The sequence below is a fragment of the Armigeres subalbatus genome, chromosome 3, assembly GCF_024139115.2.
Source record: "Armigeres subalbatus isolate Guangzhou_Male chromosome 3, GZ_Asu_2, whole genome shotgun sequence".
NCBI lineage: Eukaryota > Metazoa > Arthropoda > Insecta > Diptera > Culicidae > Armigeres > Armigeres subalbatus.
The window spans coordinates 207666231-207680680 of record NC_085141.1 but is presented as its reverse complement, the minus strand read 5'-3'; the positions used below and the strand labels follow the sequence as shown (position 1 = coordinate 207680680).

Genomic DNA, 14450 nt, shown 5'->3' with positions numbered 1-14450 from the left:
AAACGTCAGACTCGAGCAAATCCGATGCGAGCGCCACGAGTTACCGATTGGCCAACTCATGATTATTTGAATCGACCAGTAAATCATTGAACGATGGAAATTTGACGAGTGTTATGTCTGTTTGTCTGTGCTTGTGGTATTCGTACCATGGTACAAGGCGACAAGAAAATAATTTCAAGGCTATCTTTAATGAAGACAATAATTGGTATGGCACTCATTTCAAGATTTTTGTACCATGGTATGAATACCATAAGTGTGTCCTCCATATTACCCTATACCGTAGGTAGGGTAAAATACCCAGGGAATTTTGTTCTTCCTGTCATTAGGAGTAGACATTTTCAACATAATAATTCTGCTTGATAACTAATAACTAGAGATGTCGCAAATTAATCGATTACTTCGATTAATCGATTCAATAATCGAGATGAATCGTGAGTAATCGATTAGTTACTAATCGATTAATCAGAATTTTACGACATCATAAGGATGTCGAAAATTAATTGATTATTTCGATTAATCGATTCATCGTTGAGATAATCGATTAATTTTGAATCTATTACTATACAATGATTAATCGATTCAATAATCGACAAGAATCAAGAGTAATCGATTAGTAACTAATCGATTAATCGGAATTTTACGACATCTCTACTAATAACAAGTTCTGCATCTCCTCTTCACGATACATACACGCAAAAAAATATTGCAGTCGAAACTACAATTCCGAGGGTTATTTTAAGTATATGCACCGACGATTTTCAGCAGATAACAACCCGAATAAAAAATATGATACAAAAACTATTTAACGTAATGTGACATTACTATTGTAAACAATAAATTCACAATAATTTGTAATGTTGACACAACCATATAATCACAATTCAATGTATTGTTATCAACCATTCAATGAACTGTAATTGAAGTTTTCGTAATAGAATATACGGGTGGTTAAGCATCGTAACAATTCAAAATTAAGCATTTTTCCATACATTTGAATTCGCAAAACAATAGATTATGATGTTTTTGTATTGTGTGAAACATTTCAGGATGAAGGAATTTTTTTCCCAGTGTGCAATTCGAAGTCGGTAAAGTAGAACAAAAAGTAGGTTTCGCGAAAAATAACAATTTGACATGTTTATGTTCTGTTTTTTTGCTTTTGTTTTTAATTTTCGCGATTCGAACCGATAGTTCGAACAGTACTTTTCTGAGCCTTTCTCTGGCGCCTTAGCTCGCTGGGCCAGTTAAGCCCCAAACACAATGTCAGCGGAACGGCGACGGCAACGGCAAATTTGACAGTTAGCCCATATATTTTCTGTCAAATTTGCCGTTTCCGTTGCCGTTCCGCTAACATTGTGTTTGGGGCTTTAGGATCATTCGAAGGAATTTAGTTTTGAGCAATGCTATTTTCGAGGTACGTAACATAGTGTTTAAATTGGGCAAATTAGTTGAACAACTCGGTTGAATTAAAATGAGTTGCCAAAAACAGTTCGTGTTCTACTTTATTACCATCCAAGTCAACGAGTTACTCAATCAACTGGTCCAAACACTTTAGTATGAATGATGAGACCATAAAATAATATTTATTTTTATATTTGTCTTTGGTGTGTTAGAATAATTGTAGAACATTCGTTCCGCCACTATTTACTCCGGCGGTCAAAAAAAGAAAACGGTGGTTCGGAGATTCTTAAAAGTTAACTATAATGGTGAGTTTTTGCTATCTACATTATAAATAATATTGTAAGCAGTAATAGCTATTCAGATTACGCTTTTTATTATAATAAACATTATGCATTAAAGTGGAGAAAGAAATTGAATGCACGGGGATTAGTTTCAAGTTATTATCAATTCAGTGCAAAACCGAATTATAGCCGCTAACAAAGTTGGATTTTTCTCATAATCCAAACGTTAAACCTAACTTCGGAAGTGGTGCGCTGTTTTCATTTGGTGATGTGCTATACAGCGCACCACTTCCGAAATTAGGTTTAACGTATGAATTGTAAGAAAAATCCAATTTCGATAGCGGCTATAATTCGGTTTTCTACTAAACTTATAATATTCTTTACCATGATATTTATTATCATAAATAGCGGAATCTACATAGGCTATAATGCGCTGAGCGCAATGTAATAGAACGGCAACGGTAATGGAAGAATTTGAAAATTAGCCCATATTTTTTCTGTCACATCTTAGGGTCTGTTCACAAATTACGTAACACTTTTGGGGGGAGGGGGGAGGTCCAACTTGCGTTATACTTTGTTACACTAAAAGGTAGGGGAGGGGGAGGGTACTACCAAATGTTACGCATAACGCGAATAAAAATTTATTTGAATGTCTTTTTTTTAATCACTGATTGAAGTAATTGCTGTTTATCGTTATCGAACATTAGTCATTATCAAAATCAAGCATGCTGACATAGCGGGACTGATATGCGTAAAAATACCAAGTGAATATTGTATTTCTCGACACCACAGTTCCGCTAAACTATGTAAATGGTTATGATCGCAAATTCTATTTTCGTTTCTACTAGCTGCATTTTTGAAATCCTTGATTTTTGATCATGTGCAGTACCTAACAGTGTTTAAAAAATACTAAAACCCAAATGCTTCAGCGAAGAAAAAAAATCTGCCTTTAAAATTTTCACAGTTACGCGTTACATGGGGGAGGAAGGGGGTACCAAAAGTGTTACTTTTTGTTACGAGGGGGAGGGAGGGGGTCAAAAACTCGGATTTTTCCGTTACGTAATTTGTGAACAGACCCTTACATCCTGCAGTTATCGTCACCGTTCCGTTGTAGACCGTTCGATGCTTAAGGACAGCAGCAAAGTTTTTCCTTTAAATAGTACATCGGAAATACCTATACAGAATGATAGTGATTGTTAATTTCTGTCAGTAACCCTATTTCTGACATGAAAATAATTACATTTTACATACAACAATTACATTTTGAAGAAAGCTTTACAGTTGCGCCTGCGCGAGAATTTGTGATGCAGCTAGCTAAAGATGAGTTAAACAGTTAAATTGATTTAAATTTGATTTTTGAATTCCATTGAATTCTTTACCTCGAATTAAAAGACTTGTTCTTATGACCAAATTTCTAAGCAGCGGATGATATTGTTTCGAAGAAGGGAATTATGTATGTACTCATGTATAATTCGAATATTATGAGAGCCAAAACGAAATTAAAATAAAATCAAAATACTTTATTGCCGATTTCACCAATTTGAAGAGTTATGTGTAGATTGTGATTTGCCCGCTTCTTTTTCTCACACTCACTCTCATTTCGGGTTGATCGATTTTTATTACTGAAATTTACCCAATTATAACCTATTACTCGTTACTCACATGTAAGCGTGTACACTAAATCGATTCCCGCCATGATTTGACGTCTGTTTGTTTTCAGATTGAGCACTCACACACAAATATTATACACGGAAAATCAAACTTTTTTGAGTGTATTGAGTGTGAGAAAAAGATGACTGTGAGAAAAAAAATCTCGCAAAACTCTTATAAAGTGCAAAAAGCGCAATATTTAAAATACCTATAAATGGAAATACATTAATATTTATTGTAACCGTATACAGTACTGTATTCACATTGTAAAACAGCAATCATAATTTAGGCATAAATTTTCAAACAATAGGTATACCATTGAAATTATCGTTCACGATAGAATATAATGTAAATATATTGTTTGTTCGATAAGATATATGGTACTTTTTTGGGAAACCCGTTTGTTTTTACAAAAGATATTTTAATTACTAGATAAAGATTGTCGCTTCGGTTCCCTTTGTTCTGTTGTCCGAAACATGTGTGGTACATACCTGTCAAATCGTATGGATTTTCCTTCTTTGACATTTAGCTCCCCTATCCTCGCCAGCAAAAGATGTTCCGGACAGCGACGACAGCGACAATCTTTATCTACACGCTTAGTTCAGTTCATCCAAATATGGGTGAATAGTACCTATAATCGCCAAAAAGTGCACATACCTAGATTTGGGTGAAGTTCCTCCTACCCATTTATAGGTATACCCCTATTCACACATATATGAGTATATTGACTGGGAAAAGAATATAGGTATATTTTACCTACATTTGGGTATTTTTTGTTTGTTTGGGAAAATAAATATATACATATTTTTTTTTAAATTAAATTTTTTTTTTCAACACATGATCATCAGAATTTATTCAAATAAAAAAATATAACTCGAAGTTAATATACAATTGGTACAATGTATGCACATAGCAACTAATGTTGTATAATAAGGGAGAAATATAAGAGTGTGGGTCCGTGGGTCCAGATACCAAGGTGCAAGTTCTAGCATCGTACACAGTCTCACAGTTGCTCTTTGCTGGTAACAGCTTCGTCTCGAGCGAGGTCTCGGGCTTTGTTATACATAATTCCAGATTAACATAGTCCCGCTTGCATTCGTACCTGAAACACGTAAATGTTCATAGAATTTCGATAGGATCTTATTTCACCCACAATCACTTACCGATAAACGTCTTTATCTCCACTATTGGTCCGTGAAATAACGCCAAGCTATCGTTTCGATCCATCTTCTGCTTTGCTTACAACTTCGGTACTGGCCGGAAGGAACGGTGTTTGTTTAATTTCGGCCCCAGCCGAATGATGCAAACTTTGGAATGGAGATCCTGCGGGACGCTGTATTTTCCCCTCCTGATTGTGGAATTCGCAGAGACAAACACTATAATGAGTGACCTGTTGTTTCTGTAATGATAAGGAAATAAATCTATTGCTTATGCCATAGTGAATTCAATTCGGGGAAAAGCTTACTTGTTGACAAGGTGCGTGCAATGGCTGCTGAACTCGCCGCTGAATCTCACCCTCGATCGGACCTCCAAATAGGATGGAGCTCCGAATTGTAGTTTATTTACTATAGATGAGGTCGTGAATGCTAATATTGCACTAGCCGATCTACTGGCTTGCCAATCTCCGGGTTAAGAGAAACATTCTATTTTATACTATCACAGCAAAAAATAATGTAATGTGCATCGACGTAATCATAACGATTTACTAAAAAACACGATGTAACCGAAAATTTGTTATGCAAAATAACGTTGATCCAACGTGATATTACATCACTCTTTGAATTACACAGAATCTAAATCATCATTTCTCTTTACGTATAACTTGTGTAATATTAAATGCCAAAATAAATTAAAATTACATACAAATAAATGCAACCCATCGGTTCTATATTGGATTGTGTTATATTACACAGAATGGATGTAATTTCACATTCATTAAAAATGTAATTTTCAATCTCGCAACACTGCCCAGACTGACGTGCTACGTGCTTCTGGCGGTGGTACGCCATGTTTATTTTTTCAACTCTTGTTTGAACGAAAAGTTTCTTTCGTTGTCAATTATTTATCATTTGTAAGTATATTTATTGTTGTGAAACTTAATAATATGCGCTAATTTATCCTAAAATAAATAAACCATCTTCTACTGTAGGAAGCGCACCCCAAGGGGCACCCACTCTGGCCGAAAAAATCGTCGAATACACCGACCGCTTCAATTCCGGCTCCATGCAACTGGGCGCCGACGAGCTGCACATCACATTCCGGATCATCGTTCAGTGACCGTCGCTCGTCTACCAGCGGTTTTCCCGTTCCTTCTACGACTCCAGCTTTAGCAATGCCGACAACATCTAAGCCAAACCGGCGTCATCAGCAAAACCAAATCACTGGTCGTGCGCTATCTCTGCGCACAGGTCCCGCTCCAACCAGCTCGGAATCATTGAATCCAACTCGCTGTCGATGTCCGTCCTCAAACTGCATACGGACTGGACCGAGCGGAACAACTTCCTCCAGGGCTACCTGCTGCATGCTGCATGGATCCTGAGATCATATCCGGACCGGTGCGGACGTTTGCGAGCGCCCAAAGAAAAATGTAAGTAAATAATGGGGGATTTGTATTCCTTTCGGCTTTCCGACGAGAATCCATTCGAGATTCCGACGGGAATCCTTTCGGGATACCGAATAATAATGCGGAATCAAATTAATTATTGGCCATAGAAGAATACAAAACAACCAGAGACATAGAGGAGCGGTTGAAAAAATATTAGAAATATTCTAGAAGAAATGCCAAAATAAATGAAATAGGTAGAACAATCATTTTAGAATTCCGATGGGAATCTTTTCAAGATTACGACGGAAATTCAGGAGTCCAACGGGAATTATTTTATAATTCCGACAAGGCGCCGTACACTAATTACGTAAGAAATTTTTCTGGGTTTTTCAATCCCCCCTTCCCCCATGTAAGATTTTTCCCATACAAATCAATTTTAATTTATATGGAGCGTAAGAAAATGGCCGAACACCCCACCCCTCCCCCCTAAGTGCTTACGTAATTAGTGTACGACCCTCCAGAATCCTTTAGGGTTTCCGACTGTATTTTTTTCGGGAATCTGGAAAAAACGCTTTCAAGACTTCAACATGAATTCTTTCGAAATTTCGACGAAAACTCTTTAGACAATCCTTTCGAACTTCCGACGGGAATAGTTTTGGAATTATGACGGGTATCCTTTCGGGATTCCTACGGAAATCTTTTCTGGATTACGACGAGAACAATTTTAGGATTCTAACGAGCTATAGGAACACGGACGGAAATTCTTTCGGTATTACGACGCAACCACTTTCGAGGCTTCGACGCAACCTCTTTCTTAATTTGGACGGGACTATGGCGGGAAAACTTTCGGGATTATGACAGGATTCCGACGGGGACGCTTTCGTGATTCATGACGGGAAACTTTTCGGGATTACTACGGAAATCTTTTCGGGATTACGACGAAAATTCTTTCTGGATTTCGACGACAATCCTTTCGGAATACTGACGGAAATCCTTTCGATATAACGAAGAAAATCCTTTCAGGAGTCCGACGAAAATTCATTCGAAATGCGCCTACAAGAATCCTTTCGGAATTTCAACTGGAATTCTTTCGGGATCTTGGAAAGAACCCATTGGCGTAACTAACGAAAAATTCTAGGGGGGGCTAACTTTTCAAAATTCTATTTTTCAACAGTCAACAATTTTGACGTAAACTACGTCTAAGGTGCCCGCCAGAGTAAACGCGACGTGCGATGCGACGCGACGCGACTCACGTAAAAGAATAACAATCATTATCAACATGCTGTCAAATTGCACTGTCGCGTCGCGTCGCATCGCACGTCGCGTTTACTTTGGCTTCACCCTAAGGTGCCCGCCAGAGTAAACGCGACGAGCGATGCGACGCGACGCGACTCACGTAAAAGAATAACAATCATTATCAACAGGCTGTCAAATTGCACTGTCGCGTCGCGTCGCATCGCACGTCGCGTTCACTCTGGCTTCATCTTAAGGGGAAGACTCGGATACAGGGTGTAGAATGAAAATTTCAAAATTGGGGACCGTCACGAAATCATGTAAGATTTGTAACATTAATAGGTCCTTTATATTTCAATGGATTTTAAAGATTTATATATCAATCGATTCATAAACTCTCCACCAAGTTGACAGTACTATTGAAACTTTTGAGTATCATCGCTAAACTATTCAAAATTTTAGTTTTTTCATGCATCATTCATCCCCTATGCAACGCGAGAATGAGTGGAATCCCGTCGAAATCACGAAAGAATTTCCATCGGATTCCCGTCGGAATCTTGAAAGGATTCCCGTCGTAATCGCGAAAAAATTCCCGTTGAAATCCCGAAGGAAATCCCAAAAGGATTCCCGCCGGAATCATGAAAGGATTGCCTTTGGAATCCCGAAAGGATTCTCGTCGGAATCGCGAAAGGATTTCCGTTGGAATCGCGAAAGAATTCCCGTCGGAATCGCGAAAGGATTCCCGTCGGAATCCCGAAAGGATTCCCTTCGGAACCCTGAAAGGATTTCCGTCGAATTTCTGTCGGAATTTCGAAAGGATTCCCGTTAGGATCTCGAAAGGATTCCCGTCGAAATCCCGAAAGGATTCCCGTCGGCATCCCTAAAGATTTCCCGTTGGAATCCCGAAATGATTTCCGTTTAAATCGCGAAAGGATTCCCGTTTTAATCCCGAAAAGATTCCCGTCGAAATCCCGAAAGGATTTCCGTCGGAATCTCGAAAGGATTCCCGTTGGAATCTCGAATGGTGGAATTAAATGGAGAGTCCTTAATTCGTCTTAGACGGTTTAATACATTCCACTAAAAGAACTTCATATATTTTTCTGATCTCGAATGGATTACCGTTGGAATCTCAAAAGGATTCCCGTCGAAATCGTGAAAGGATTCCGTACGCAACCCTGAAAGGATTCCCGTCGTAACCGCGAAAAAATTTCCGCCGGAATCCCGAAAGGATTCCCGTTGGAATCTCGAAAAGATTCCCGTCGAAATCGTGAAAGGGTTCCCTTCGCAACCCTGAAAGGATTCCCGTCGAAATAGCGAAAGGATTTCCGCTGGAATCCCGAACAGATTCCCGTCGGAATCCCGAAAGAATTCTCGTCGGAATCCCGAAAGGATTCTCTTCGTAACTTCGAAAGAATTCCCGTTGGAATCCCGAAAGGATTCCTGTAGGTATCGGTAAAGAATTCCCGTCGGATTCGCGAAAGTCTTCCCGTCGAAATCCCAAAAGGATTCCGGTCGGAATCTCCAAAGGATTGCCGTCAGTTTCACGTCGGAATCCCGAAAGGATTCCCGTCAGATTCACGAAAGGATTCTCTTCGAATTCCTGTTAGGATTCCCATCGAAATCGCAAAAGTTTTTCCGCCGGGATTCCGAAAGGCTTCGCGAAAGGATTCCCGTCGGAATCGCTCAAGGATTCCCTTCGGAATCCCAGAAGGATTCCCTTCGGAATCCCAGAAGGTTTCCTTTCGGAATCTCGAAAGGATTCCCGTTGGAATCCCGTCGAAATCACGAAAGAATTTCCATCGGATTCCCGTCGGAATCTTGAAAAGATTCCCGTCGTAATCGCGAAAGAATTCCCGTTGAAATCCCGAAAGGAATCCGCCGGAATCCCAAAAGGATTCCCGCCGGAATCATGAAAGGATTGCCTTTGGAATCCCGGAAGGATTCTCGTCGGAATCGCGAAAGGATTTCCGTTGGAATCGCGAAAGAATTCCCGTCGGAATCGCGAAAGGATTCCCGTCGGAACCCTGAAAGGATTCCCGTTGAAATCCCGAAGGATTCCCGTTGAAATCCCGAAGGATTCCCGCCGGAATCCCGAAAGGATTTCCGTCGGATTTCTGTCGGAATTTCGAAAGGATTCGCGTTAGGATCTCGAAAGGATTCCCGTCGAAATCCCGAAAGGATTCCCGTTGGAATCTCGGAAGGATTTCCGTCGGATTCCCGCCGGAATCCAGAAAGGATTCCCGTCGGCATCCCTAAAGATTTCCCGTTGGAATCCCGAAATGATTCCCGTTTAAATCGCGAAAGGATTCCCGTTTTAATCCCGAAAAGATTCCCGTCGAAATCCCGAAAGGATTTCCGTCGGAATCTCGAAAGGATTCCCGTTGGAATCTCGAAAGGATTCCCGTTGGAATCTCGAATGGTAGAATTAAATGGAGAGTCCTTAATTCGCCTTAGACGGTTGAATACATTCCACTAAAAGAGCTTAATATATTTTTCTGATCTCGAATGGATTACCGTCGAATCGTGAAAGGATTCCGTACGCAACCCTGAAAGGATTCCCGTCGAAACCGCGAAAAAATTTCCGCCGGAATCCCGAAAGGATTCCCGTTGGAATCTCGAAAAGATTCCCGTCGAAATCGTGAAAGGGTTCCCTTCGCAACCCTGAAAGGATTCCCGTCGAAATAGCGAAAGGATTTCCGCTGGAATCCCGAACAGATTCCCGTCGGAATCCCGAACAGATTCCCGTCGGAATCCCGAAAGAATTCTCGTCGGAATCCCGAAAGGATTCTCGTCGGAATCCCGAAAGGATTCTCTTCGTAACTTCGAAAGAATTCCCGTTGGAATCCCGAAAGGATTCCTGTAGGTATCGGTAAAGAATTCCCGTCGGATTCGCGAAAGTCTTCCCGTCGAAATCCCAAAAGGATTTCGGTCGGAATCTCCAAAGGATTGCCGTCAGATTCACGTCGGAATCCCGAAAGGATTCCCGTCAGATTCACGAAAGGATTCTCTTCGAATTCCTGTTAGGATTCCCATCGAAATCGCAAAAGTTTTTCCGCCGGGATTCCGAAAGGCTTTTTGCGGGATTTTGAAAGGATTCAAGTTGAAATTAAGAAAGGATTTTTGCCGAGATTTCGAAAGGTTTTACGTCAGATTCCCGTCGGAATCCCGACAGGATTTTCGCCGGAGATTTTCGGGATTCCAAAAGGTTTTCGTCGGTATTCCGAAAGATTTCCGTCCGATTCCCGAATAGATTTCCGTCGGAATTCCGAATGGATTCCCGTTGGAATTCCAAATGGATTCTTGTTGAAATCCCAAAAATAGTCACGTCGGAATCTCGAAGGGACTCCCGTCGAAATCTCGAAAGAATTTCGGTCGGAATCTTGAAAAAAATCCCGTCGGAATCCCGATAGGATACACTTCGTAATTCCGAAATGATTTCAGTTGGAAATCATTGATTAATCTTGTTGGAATCCAGAAAAGATTCTTGTCGGCATCCGGAAAGGATTCCCGTCTGAATCCGAGTTAGATTCTTGTCGGAATCCGTATAGATCCGCCGGAATCTTGATAGGAATCCTGATGGAATTCCCTTCGTAATACTGATAGGATTCCCGTCGTCGTCGACCCAGACTAAGTTGTATATATTCCTATGTCATACACCCGCATACCAGAGCTGCATACTAAACATGTTTTATTATTTTCAGCGGCTTTGGAGCGCCTCCGAACACGAAGGGAATCCAGCAAGACATGAGCTACCCTGGGTCTGCGGATCGCTACTGCGGATTCCTGATGATTTCTCAATGTGTATCGCCGTTGCATGCCACCTACCGGTGCTTTCGTGATAGATTTGCTGATGTATAGTATCATATGAGTTTTGCTGAAATATAGAATCATATCTTAAATTTACAAATCCTTCAAAAAACTAGACCAAACAATTATTGATGAAAGAAATGCACGATGAGGAAACTCAATGGTACAAATGCCTTGTACGTCGCACTATTTCACGTCGTTACATCGCCTCGATCACGTTGAAAAATGTTTACATCGGGAAGAAATTACATCGCTTCTGTTTATTACACAGCAAGCTCTCGGGTACATCGCGCAGTGTAATATTCAACAATCGACGGATTCGATGGGTTGCATCGATTTTGATGTAATATTCAACAACTTTTTTTGCTGTGTATACTTTACTAATTTTTAGTGCGGTTCTGCGGACTGACTGGATTTGGCGTAAATGTTAATTTTTTCATCCAAATATGGGTAAATTAATTTACCCATAAATTGGTAAAGTCGTTTTACCAATAATATTAGTGAAATTCACTGATTTTTGCGGTACATTTCACCCATAATATGAGTAAATTGTACAATACCCAAATATGGGTGATTAGAGTACCCATAAATAGGTAAACTGATCTAAGCGTGTAGTATTAACTAAAATATCTTTTGTTTTCACGCAGTAAAAATCAACTGTGGACCATGCGGAATGTTGTCAAATGAACTGAAACAGTGGCGAATTTCTCTGAAACCATGGTAAAATTAACTGAAATTTCCTGGTAGCTTTAAAAACAGAGCGTAGTCTACAAAATAGTAGTTTTTACCACGGATTTTTTTTTCTGTGTACATAAAACACTCAAATACACGACGTTATTCGTTGAAATTAACATTTTAGAGTCCGACTGAATTCGCCCTATAGTAGACCCCCTGAGGGCCCATAATAGGAAATTGTTTTCCTATAGTCGACACTTCATTTGATTTTCATGTTTCGTTTCGGGACGTTCTTATTCCCTATTGTGGACCCCCCAAAATATTCCTATAATGGACACTCTTGTGTTTATTTTTTAAAGAATTGTAAAAAATCATCTAATTTTATTTTCCATAGCATTTCCAATGCATGTAATCAAATCATAGGACTGTAAGGTAGGTTCTCCCGATGGAATTTCATAGCAAAATATTTACATTGCGCTGTAATAATGCAAAAACGGCTGGAGGGTCCACTATTGGCTGGGGGTCCACTGTTGCGCATTTTACCCTATATACCGAAGACGAAATTCTCGCTTAACTTTTCAAAAGGACCTAAGTAACATTTTTTTCATGATTTAATTTGAATAGCGCAATCAACAGAAAAACATGTAAGCTTTTGATTGCAGTACTCAAATTAATTCATGAAAAAAATGAATATAGACGGTTGTGACTCATGAGTAGAGGCATTACCTTCGTATTCGCGAATTAGCGTGTACGAAAAATTGAAATAAATCACCTGATGGCATCACTGTTATCAATGAAAACAAGAAAACACAACTATCAACTGTGGCAGTATTGAGCTGTCACCTGTATCTTCAATGAAGATTTTCTTGTGATCAAAGTTCAACCTATTTAAAAAAAGTTTTTATAAAATCGTATTTTTTGTTGATCAAACGTAATCCTATCTGTTTCAAACCATCAATTTGGTAAAGGAAACGATTTGAAGTAGAAAGTTGCATATTTGACATTTTCCGATATGCAAAAATATAAAAACAGTAGGGATTTAACAGACAGTTTGTAAAAGTCGCAATCCTTTGAGACGTCAATAGTTCTGACAAGGACGCATAATAAAATGCAGCCTACTAACTTCCGGAATCCGATTCTGAACGAGCCACGAGTGTTTGGGGGTCAATATGGTCTAAACACGCCAGCGGGTGTTGTGGCATCTGGTACACCACCTCCTTTGCCTCCGAGACCAGCAATGCAACCAGCCGTAGGGGCTTACGGTAATCGATTTGGAGGACTTCCCTCCTACGGATATTCTGGGCTCGGAGGCGGATACGGAGGTTTTGGATCGTATGGTGGCGGTGGCTTCGGTTATGGAGGCTACGCTGGTGGAATGTACGGGAATAATTACAACATGGGGGCGAATATTTACCCAGAACACAGGTAAGTGATAGCAATGACCGACAATTATTACAATGACCGAGAATTATGAATTTGAGCAAAAGAATATTAAATAATGATCTCCAGAATGCAAAACATTTTCCACTAAATGCTTAGTGTTTTTAAATATTTTTTTACGTTGGTTTAGATTTGTAATTTATTAATTATACGTCAGCATTAAATCATACACAAGTTTAAAGAATATTAATTCTAAATTCCCTGCAGAAGAGATAAAGGGCTGTCATGAATTTTGGGGACTAATTTTTTTGTTTTATTTTTCAGATTTATTCAACTTGCCGAGGAAAGCTCCCGACCAGCATTCCAAAACATTGAATCTTTGGTAGGAGCCATTGGCAACATTGCCGCTATGTTGGACTCCACATTCTTCGCCTTGACAAGTTCTTTCAGAGCCATTCTTGGAGTCGCCGCAAATTTTGCTCATTTGCGAGGAGTTTTCGCGCAATTCTGGACGTCCTTTGCTCTATTTAGATGGATCATTTGGGCTTATCGAAAGTATGTTGTTTGGAAATTATGATAAGGAGCTCACAGAATAATCTATTTTGTATATATATTTTACAAGAATACTTTATTGGCTTAGGATAACAAAAACCGATCCGGCAACTGCCAGTTTTAAGGAAGCCTTTAAAGCAGCAGAAGCAGACAAACTAGCGCCTAAGGCACAGAAGGGATCCTCATTACCAGTTGTAATGTTCCTTGGATTTATAATGTCGGCGCCGTATCTGTTAATGAAATTGTTTGGCGGAAACAATGCAAATACTGATGCAGGTAATGTATCAATAATTTATATTTATCTGGGAGGGATCTTTCGATACTACACATTAAATGAATAAATATTGTCATTATAAAACAAGTAATATACAGGCTGAAAGTCAGAACCTGGGAGATAACAGCTACCATCTTCCGTCTGTTACCAATAGATAATGAGTTTGTGGTATTTATCAAGCCGGCCTTGTTGACAGCCGCTCGACAATGGATCTTTTAAAATGTCTTGAAGATCAGGTCCCACCGCACCATATATCTGTGTATCGATTTCAAGGCGGCATACGATATTATAGACCGCGTAAAGTTATGGATAATCATAGACGAGAATAGGGTAACGGGCGGGCCCTCCTTAGCCGTGCGGTAAGACGCGCGGCTACAAAGTAAAACCATGCTGAGGGTGGCTGGGTTCGATTCCCGGTGCCGGTCTAGACAATTTTTGAATTGGAAATTGTCTCGACTTCCCTGGGCATAAAAGTATCATCGTGCTAGCCTCATGATATACGAATGCAAAAATGGTAACTTGGCTTAGAAACCTCGCAGTTAATAACTGTGGAACACTAAGCTGCGAGGCGGCTCTGTCCCAGTGTGGGGATTGTAATGCCAATAAGAAGAAGAAGAAGGGTAACTGTTCTATTTTGGACCCCTAGAGGAAGTGC

The 14450-nt window shown here is 39.9% G+C and overlaps 1 protein-coding gene and 2 long non-coding RNA genes across 5 annotated transcripts in view; 2 read left to right on the top strand and 1 right to left on the bottom strand.

Annotated features, from left to right (window-relative positions):
- Nucleotides 1-4101: 4101 nt before the first annotated feature.
- LOC134227771 (uncharacterized) lies at nt 4102-4986 on the bottom strand. Its single transcript, XR_009983752.1, has 3 exons — nt 4795-4986; nt 4493-4728; nt 4102-4431 (listed from the first exon to the last, which is right to left on the bottom strand). It is a non-coding gene; the product is annotated as an uncharacterized LOC134227771 (long non-coding RNA).
- A 278-nt stretch (nt 4987-5264) lies between these two features.
- LOC134227770 (uncharacterized) lies at nt 5265-11026 on the top strand. Its single transcript, XR_009983751.1, has 3 exons — nt 5265-5400; nt 5479-5916; nt 10809-11026. It is a non-coding gene; the product is annotated as an uncharacterized LOC134227770 (long non-coding RNA).
- Nucleotides 11027-12429: 1403 nt separating this feature from the next.
- The window catches only part of LOC134227769 (peroxisomal membrane protein PEX13), a 47788-nt gene continuing 45767 nt past the window's right edge, over nt 12430-14450 (top strand). The window contains exons 1-3 of one of the 3 annotated variants that reach the window (XM_062709448.1): nt 12430-13014; nt 13294-13524; nt 13610-13797. In XM_062709448.1, the coding sequence (XP_062565432.1) occupies nt 12698-13014; nt 13294-13524; nt 13610-13797 (736 nt within the window). In that variant the 5' untranslated portion in view covers nt 12430-12697. Of the gene's footprint in view, nt 13015-13293; nt 13525-13591; nt 13798-14450 lie in introns of all 3 variants that reach the window. The other 2 variants (XM_062709449.1, XM_062709447.1) reach the window with 2 other exon arrangements.